Raw genomic sequence first — 9063 nt, 5'->3', positions numbered from 1 at the left:
TGAGTGGTTATGGGTTCATTAAGTTCATGTGAGCTGAACAATGAGCTTATATAAGTTGGTCAAGATGTTCCCTGTTTTTGAAGTACATCTCAGGGTGTTGTCTCTCGAAACTGGAGACAGGAAGCTAAGTTCAGAAATTGAAGTAACAGCCTAAGGAAAGCTGTGGATAAAAGAGTGAGCCTGAAGGGTTAGAAGAAGAAGAGAAGAAGAGAGGATGACCATGCTACCGTGAAAAGTCTACCGTAGGCCCGGCCCCAGAGGGCAGGGGAGAACAATAACTGACTGTGGGTTGACAGAAAGACTGACTCGTGACCAACAACAACTGACTGGACTGACTAACGCTTTTGACCATCTTCTTATTTAATACTTCATCTATCGCATTGCAGGAGGAGAGTCTCTGTTCTCTGTTCCCTAACTACAAGATTATCTGTTTAAATACTACTCTATTCAGAATAATTGTAATATTAAATGATCCTTTAAATTGGGATGCTTTGTCTGAATTAATGTAGTCGGCATCACACTCTAGCCACGACACTTAAAGCAAAAACTCAAGGCCCAGGATGAAAACTGGAAGTATGTGCAGACAAATGCCAACAAAGACAACTGGACTGCAACTGTCAAGGAAATAAACTCATCTTTCTTTAGACTGTGACATGATGAACATGTAAACACCATAAAAATTGATAGATCAATAATAATAATAATAATAATAACCCTCCAATCAATACCTTACTGTAATTTGGTGATGCATATGAAACTTTTTCAAAACACCTTGATGTTTTTTACAGAACATTTCCAGGCCATTTGCCAGACTATATATTAACAATCCTAGGTTTTCAATAATATGTGGAAATCTTACAATGCGACAATTTGCCAACATCTTGTTTGTATATCTTAAGTGATAACTATGATTATAGAGAGCCAGGGTCAGTTGGACAATGCCATTACTCCCAGCATTACCCGTACTAAGAGGCGGTGTTTTACCTCGTGGTCTGATGGGTCGACGATGAGACACAACCAGGGAACATCAGCCAGGCGACGGAGCTGCTGAGCCACAGAGTTCAGAGCTGCATTCAGCTGCTCCTGCTGAGGAGGATCCAGCTGCTGCTGACACACAGAGATGACAACTGTCAGGGCCAGGGCATAACAGCTTGAAGGAGAAATATTTCAGAAGACTCTAAGGAATGGGAAAACTTAAAAGAAACTAAAGTCCACAGCTCAGTGTTTCTGAACAGCAAGCTCAAGGCTGAGAACAAGGTTTACAGACAGGACGCAGTTACCATGGACATCTTTCCCACCAGCAGCAGTTCAGTCTCGCCGAGTAAAGCTTTGACGTTCCCAACCATGTGAACCACTGCACTGCAGCTCAGAGCCTGGACATAGATAGGCCTGTTGTTTACACAGGCATATTGAACACATAGTGACACCTGTGTAGCCCTCACAGCAACAGCTGTCGTACCCCAGAGGTCTTGGAGTTGGCGTAGACCACATCCATGGCCTTGGAGCTGGCGTTGACAGCATGAGCCAGTTCCTGCTCCATACTGTGGTGAGACTGAGCCACCTCACGAATACTGAAACAACACAATACCACAGGGTTCACAACGGCAGAATCAGTGACATGACAGAGGTCTAAAACTAAGAGGCGTGAGTCATGCATCGGTCTCTGAGCCACCCTGTTATCAGTACTATCTTACTACTGTTGTCTTTTATTAGGGTATTTTTAGAAGATCTTTTCTTCTTCATCTGCTTAAAAAAATGTTGGTCTGTGTTTTTAACTTAATTTTCAGTTTGTGTCAGTAGTTCCCAACATTTCTTAGGTTAGATAATGTAAGTGTTTCTGTGGATTGTACAAACAACAGGGGCCAGAGAGAAAAAAGTCCAGGGCCTCACGCTGGGGGATAGTTACCAAGGTTTTGTGGCTCATTTTCTGGCACTACACAGTAAAACTGCCTCTGTTCATACGGTGGGGTTTTGTTCTGGTGAAACGAAAGTGGTACCGCAGGAATTTGCACGTTTGGTCTCATGCACTATGTATTTTGAGGCGTTCTTATATATATATATTTTTTACTATATTGCTGCATCTGCTGCTTAAAGTGCCTTAGATTTTGTGTTACTTATTTATCTACTTTATATTTCATTTGTATTTTGTGGCATTCATGTGGACGGCAAAGTAAGAATTTCATTGTACAGGGAAACACGTTTCCTAACTGTGCATATGACAAATAAACACTTTGACCTTGAACTTTGAACTGAGACATCGTCAGAGTTAAGGACATGCTTGAGAAGGGAGAGGGCATTTGTAAATTGCACAGCTCATCACAGGAGAATGTGAGGGACTTTTACAGGCTATCAGGTCAAACCATACTTTAGTTACTGAACAAAATAAAAAATGATTTGACTGGCAGGAGGCGACATGACTGCAGCTCCAAAATATGTTTGCCGATTCCGTTGATCATATTGAAGTTCGGTCGCTGTAAACTTAAACTTTCCTCTACACTCCCTCTCGGTCCATGTATGCAGCAGCCTCCAGGCAGCAGATGTGAAGCAGAGGTGCATTCAGATGAACCTCTACGCTGTGGCTGTGCTCATTTATATCAGTGTCAGTAAATCTGCTGCTAAATTTTAAAAAACTGCACTGCCATAACATTTTCCACATTCGACAGTGATTTGCAGCAGGTTTAGTAAATATCCCCCCAAAGTCTGATAAATGTATTCCACTGTTATAAAGCTAAAACAAAGCACACACAAAGTAGAAATACAGTGGCAAGAAAAAGTATGTGAACCCTCTGGAATGACTGTTTTCTACACGATTTGGTCATAAAATGTGCATTTCCAATATCAAAACTTAACAAGTGGTATGCCCTGTACTTCGCTCGCCATAACCTCCCAGGCTGACACCGACCGTCCAGTTGTTTTTCCACCGTGTGGGTCTCTATTTAGAGGAGGGAGGGGCTGATCTCCTCTCACACACTCCCAGCTGAACAGAGGATGTGAAGGATCGCTCCACAGTGCACCAGTCAGCCAGTAACAGACACTGGATGAGCAGTTTATCAAACAGTTGTTGGACAAGCAGAACACAGACTTGCAGAAATGTGATGTCTTCACTTCTTTGCCCGCATCCACTCGCTGAAGCCCCTGTGTGACCCCTAGACCAATGAGTGAAGTCCCCGTTTTACCTCTAAACTAGTGAATGTGTTTACACACCATTCTTGTAATGCGAATGCGTGTGAAGATGTTGGATGATGCTTTCATGTTGGCATACGGTGCCCTCTTTACTCCATGCGTTGTGCATGTTCTTCCCAGACAATTCAACTAGTTTTGTCGGTCGACCAAACACTTTTCCAGTAGCGCTGTGGAGTCGTGCTCATGATGTGAAAACATCTGCAAAGTACAGTGAAGGGAGCATCATGATGCGGGGCTGCTGTGCTGCCTCTGGACCTGGACTGCTACTATTGTAGAAGGGAAAATGAATTCCCAGATTTATCAAGGCATCCTACAGGATAATGTCAGGGTGGCTGTCCACCATCTGACGCTCAGTAGAAGTTGGGTGACGCAGCAGGACAGGGACCCTAAACATTAAAGAAAATCAATTTATAATGGCTTCAAAACAAGAACACCTGCCATGTGGAGTGGCAGATTCCAGAGCTCGTCAACCCAACAGAGCTGCTGTGGAATGAGCTCAGAGAGCCGATCACACTGGACACCCTGGGAATACGTCTGAGCTGAAGCAGCTCTGTGAGGAACAATGGTCCAAAATTACTCCTGAACACTGTGCAGGTCTGATCCACAGCTCCAGAAACCAGCTGTTTCAGGTTAATGCTGCCAGTGGAGTTTCTCATATAGGTATTCAATCCAAGGGTTCACTTACTTTTTCCACAAGCACTATGAATTGTTTAATGGCTGGATTCAATAAAGGTATGAAAAACTATTAATATTTCTGTAGTAATCAACTTATGCACATTGTGTCTGCCTATACTTGTGACTTAGACAAAGATCGCATCACATTTTGTGACCAAATCACGTAGAAAACCAGGTGATTCTAAACGGCTCATTTACTTTTTCTTGCCTCTGTTATCTGTTGATACTGAGGAACCCAGCAGAAGATTAATTAGCATCGATGTTGCATTAAAAATCTTTATGTGACTCAGCAGCATTTTGGAAAATATTTCCTGTTTTTAAGTCAATTCTTGATAAAGCCATATTTATTTGCAAAGAACTCAATGTCAGCATCTATATAATAAAGGTTACTGTAGTACTGACGTCTATCTTACACACACAGTAAACCCAGAAGTGTTGTCATTCTAAAAACAAACCCAATATTGCGCTGAGCTGTGTTTCCATTTATTCCTTTGAGCACATGCTGTTCACTCTGGTTAACTACTAAATGATGCACTGAATAGACAGCAGGTTACTCCAGCCTGAAGTTAACCTGCATTACCTGTGTATGAGCACTCCTGCTGCCTGGCCGAACTCGCTGATGAGTGATGTCTCTTCCTCGGAGACAACCTCTGGCTGGGAGGACAGGGGAGAATGGGTGGGGGGGGTCCGAGGAAACTCACACTTCTGTTTGTCCTCCCAGGATTTCAGGGTGCTCTCGAACGCCTCAAACACAAACACAGAACAATGGGAGTCATTGTGATGCAGTGTGATGTCCTCTGACCAGAGACGGACTCATAGTCCAGTGCCCATAAATAAACGGACCGTCGACCTTTCTTGTCGCTACAGGTGTGCCTTATCATACCGTCTACAATAAGGCCCAGTCAGCCAAGTTAGTGCAATGTTACATTAATGTCACAGCTGCTGTTGTAATGTCAAGTTACGTTGACTCTCATTAGATTCCTCATCTTTGTAACCGTTCAGGGTAACGTGTAACTTTACTGCACTCTGTGAGAGTCTACCAGCACAGACATCTACCGAACTCCGACTGTGGAAATATTATCAGTATAATAACAGGAACTGTGGAGGAAACTAAGCACGGTTATAGATTTAATGGATTAATCACACAGACCTTTGGTCACTTCTTCTATTCTTATTATTACAGTGAATACAATAACCATTTTCATCATAACGTGCCATTAGCTAAGTTCATATAGAGTAAATATGCTGTTGGATGTCTGTTTATTAAGACCGCCCTGTCAAACTAAGTAAGTAACCTAACAGTCCTGTAACAAACCCTCCTTCATGACGGTTTGAATATTCAAACAGTTTACCAGAGCTGGAGGATGAAGTCTTTACTGTGCTGCTGAGTTACAGGTGCTTCCATTATTATGTCAGCCCTGTTTATATCAGTGAGGGTAGAGCTTGGCTGTAGCACTCACTCGGTCTCTGGTTAGGGTCTGAGTTCGATTCTTGTGGATGATCTTGATGTAACCTGGAGGCTGGATCCATGCTTCCCCGTCCACCTGAACAGGGACACCTTCATCACCCAGGATGGTGATCTTCACCGTCCGACACTAAGACACAGAGACAAGCAGTTATAGAGTGGCAGACAACTGACTGGACAGACGGATAGATGCAGGCAGACGCACCTGCGCGATGCGGTGGTGCTGCAGGTTGATGACACGGGACATGGCCATCTGCATGCTGCCAAACACTGCCACCACCTCCAGAATCTTATCATCAAAGGATGGAGCAGTGAAGGTCTGACAGAGAGAGAGGGCGACAGGTGATGTCATGACATCACTGACCACCTGACAGACAGGGAGAGAGACAAAGGTTTAGTTCTTACCTCGTCCTCTTTGGTTCCTCCCCAAAAGTTGGTTCCTCCGGCATAACTGGGGATGTTCAACACAGCGATGCCCTGCAGACTGGGGAGAGGGATGGGATGCCCGTCACACTGTAACACACAAACAGTACAGTACATATTTGCTGTTGTATCGCTGCTCTAACATGTGTCAACATCATGGTAGATTGTCCCTTCTCTAAATATCACACTTTATCCTCCACTGTAAGTAAAGCAAAGCAATCTTTGTTTATGTAGCACCTTTCCAAACACATGTTACAAAGTTCACAGCTTCATAGAAGTAAAAATCAACACAGAACTGTAAAAAACAAATCTTAAAATCAAGATAAAACTGGGTGGAAGGCGAGGAGGAGAGCATAAAAAAAATAAAAGAACAATACAAAACAATGACACCGAGGAATATGAAGGGACAAAACCTCATTGAGGGCCAGTGACACTGCCTTAGAAAACAGATGGGCTTTTAACACTGTGCATAAAGTGGCCAGGCTCAGGGCAGCGCTAATGGCATACCGGCCCATAATCTAGGGTCTACCACTGCACAGGCACAGAGTGATAGTCATGTTGGTCCGTTTCTAGTGGGACAAATTTACACAGGACAGATTCAATGTTCATCTGTAATGACCCGGTTAAATTCCAAACCCCCACCTGTTGCCAACTGTTTCTCAGTTGTCCCCCCTCCTACATGTACAAACCCTGAAACTCAGTATATAAATGCTGTTCATGCTTGTATGCACGTGGCCTAAGTGGTGTACACATGTTACAAATATGAACAGGTACACAAACATCAGATCAGAGCTGAACATTAAGGTCTATGATGGGATCATATGTTGTAGATTTAATGTGATTAAATGTATTGGTAGCAGTTTATTACCAAGTGGAGCCAGATCCAAACTGTGTATAGCTCCCACATAAATCCCACAGGGAGTTCCTGACATGCAGGGTGAACTGTGGCATCTTAGATACACAGATGTGTGCGTTTCTAAACTCTGTCCATCAGTTCAGTTTGCCACAGGTGGACTCCTGTCACGTTCTAGACATACGTCAAACAGGATGCACTTCTGGTTGTTTCTGGAAGGAAACCAGTCTGAAGCTTTGCTTTGTAATATGTGTACAGCTGAGCAAAGTAACAGGGATTTCATTCTTGTAAACAGTCTAAAACCAGCAGAACTAGCAGTTCAGACCTTGACTTGCTCCAGATGTATTGGATCTGTATATCTCACCTCCAGTAAAACTCTCTGTTCCAGGTTCTTGTAGGTTCTGTGCAGCAGCTCTTTGGTTCCTAGCACTCCGTACCACATCCTGTTCTTCGTGCGACTCCTGAACGCACGAACAGTCAAACAGACAGCCGATTAACGTCTGAGTCTTTCTCTATTCAGCGTGAAGACACGAGTGTAGTTGTGTTATTGGCGTACCTGCACTTCTCTGGATGTTCATCTCTCTTGTTGTTGAAGTCCAGAGAGATTTTTGCATCCAGTCCAATACCAAAGTAGTTGTTCATGACACATTTCTCTGTGTAGCAGTCCCTGACAGGAACACACACATACACCGGGTTAGTTTCAAGACAAAGATAATAACTGACAACGTATTTACACGTCTTAAACATGGTGCACACAAAATGCTCCATCACAGTAAATGCAGATCTACATTTCAATACCAATATATAATGCAAGGAAATCTCTAGTGAAATAATATTCATCTGCAAATATCTTTAATTTGCCATCACATTGATGTGAAACCATAAAATGATGATTGATTTACAACATGTTCTGCGATGATCTAGTTGCAGGAAGAGACAGACTCACATGTTGTCAGGGTCACAGCTGAACGGGTCGGCGTTCACCAACAGCTGACTGATCACTGAGCTGCTGGACAGAGAGCCTGAGATTCCTGCTCTGAGACCTGCACACAGGTACACACCACACGGCCCTAACAATCAAATAAAGATAAACTGATGCTGCATTCATGTCACATCATTTTGGCCGCAGTCTCCGACTTGTAACTGACACAGTGTCTACACCGAAAGCACAGCGTGCAACATCTCGGTGGGCAGCTTGCGCTTGTGTCCACACCGGGCATGTTCGGTTACGCACTGGAAGCGCTCGGTGTACAAAAATGCACAAAGAGGCTACAGATACAATTTGGAAAAGGGAAAACTATGGCCCAAAGCTCCAACAAACAGTAGACCGTGAGATATCTGTGCAGATTCTCAGTCATCCAGGTCATAGTAAACCGCAACCGAAATAACCTTGGAAATCAACTGGACTTGGATTTCTAGATCGAAGACGTTTCACCTCTCAACGACTTGTACATTGGTGAAACTAAGCAGACGCTTCACAAACGCATGGCTCAACACAGGAGGGCCAACTCCAGTGGACCAGAGTCAGCAGTCCACCTCCACCAGAAGGAGAAAGGACACTCTTTTGAGGACAGTGAAGTCCAGATCCTCTCCAGAGAACATCGCTGGTTTGAGAGAGGTGTTAAGGAAGCTATTTTTGTAAAAATAGAACACCCCTCGATCCAAAGACAGGTAACGACTCTCACCGATACTGGGCTATAACGACTCAGTCGTTAAGGGACATTGTTGGCCTTCTAAGGACTGAAACACCACCGAGGGGGATAAATATCTCCGACTCAACACCAGTCAGTCAGAACTGATGAAGCCTCTTGGATGAGAGGTGAAACGTCTTCAATCTAGAAATCCAAGTCCAGTTGATTTCCAAGGTTATTTCGGTTGCAGTAGACCGTGAAGGGATTAATGGCTACACTGTACAGTGTATACAACCCATGGTAAAACAGCAAATGAAAACTACACACACTTAAAAACAACTGCCATGTTCAGTAGGACTGATGTAAGAGATGACATATCATGTGTTTTAACTGTGTTTACCTGATGTATTTCTCAATTTTACATTCTGGATAGAGCTAGTGACTTTCATTGTTTGATTCTGTGGAGTGTTTTATGTGTTCAGCTCTGAAAAAAATAGGCTTCAGGTCACAGCTATGTTCATCTCAACTCACTCAACTCAACTTTATTTATATAGCGCTTTACCACAGCACAGCTGACCAAAGCACTTAACATATCATACAAATCTAAAATCATCACATAAAAAACTTTAAACAATAAAATAAACACTAACACTACAGACAGAGTCTCATTCCTGGCCAAACGCCAATGAATGCAAGTAGGTCTTCAAATAAGACTTAAAAGTAGACAGCGAGGGGGCCTGCCTAATATAAAGCGGCAAAGCATTCCATAGGTTTGGACCCACCACAGCAAAGGCTCTATCCCCCCTAGTTTTCCGCCTGGCCCTTGGTGCCTC

The 9063-nt window shown here is 43.5% G+C and overlaps 1 protein-coding gene across 5 annotated transcripts in view; it reads right to left on the bottom strand.

Moving 5' to 3' along the window:
* Positions 1–9063, bottom strand: part of dgkd (diacylglycerol kinase delta) — a 55810-nt gene that overhangs the window by 5425 nt on the left and 41322 nt on the right. For 4 of the 5 annotated variants that reach the window (XM_020621813.1, XM_020621812.1, XM_020621815.1 and 1 more), the window contains 10 exons: positions 7546–7642; positions 7156–7266; positions 6964–7060; positions 5729–5836; positions 5529–5642; positions 5319–5453; positions 4439–4602; positions 1460–1571; positions 1281–1373; positions 985–1104 (listed from right to left, as the gene is read on the bottom strand). In XM_020621813.1, coding sequence (XP_020477469.1) covers positions 985–1104; positions 1281–1373; positions 1460–1571; positions 4439–4602; positions 5319–5453; positions 5529–5642; positions 5729–5836; positions 6964–7060; positions 7156–7266; positions 7546–7642 — 1151 coding nt within the window. The remainder of the gene's footprint in view (positions 1–984; positions 1105–1280; positions 1374–1459; positions 1572–4438; positions 4603–5318; positions 5454–5528; positions 5643–5728; positions 5837–6963; positions 7061–7155; positions 7267–7545; positions 7643–9063) is intronic. The other variant, XM_020621814.1, reaches the window with a different exon arrangement.

This window comes from Monopterus albus, unplaced genomic scaffold (assembly GCF_001952655.1).
Source record: "Monopterus albus unplaced genomic scaffold, M_albus_1.0 scaffold268.1, whole genome shotgun sequence".
In the NCBI taxonomy this organism is placed as follows: Eukaryota; Metazoa; Chordata; class Actinopteri; order Synbranchiformes; family Synbranchidae; genus Monopterus; species Monopterus albus.
This window is presented reverse-complemented; position numbering and strand designations above follow the sequence as displayed.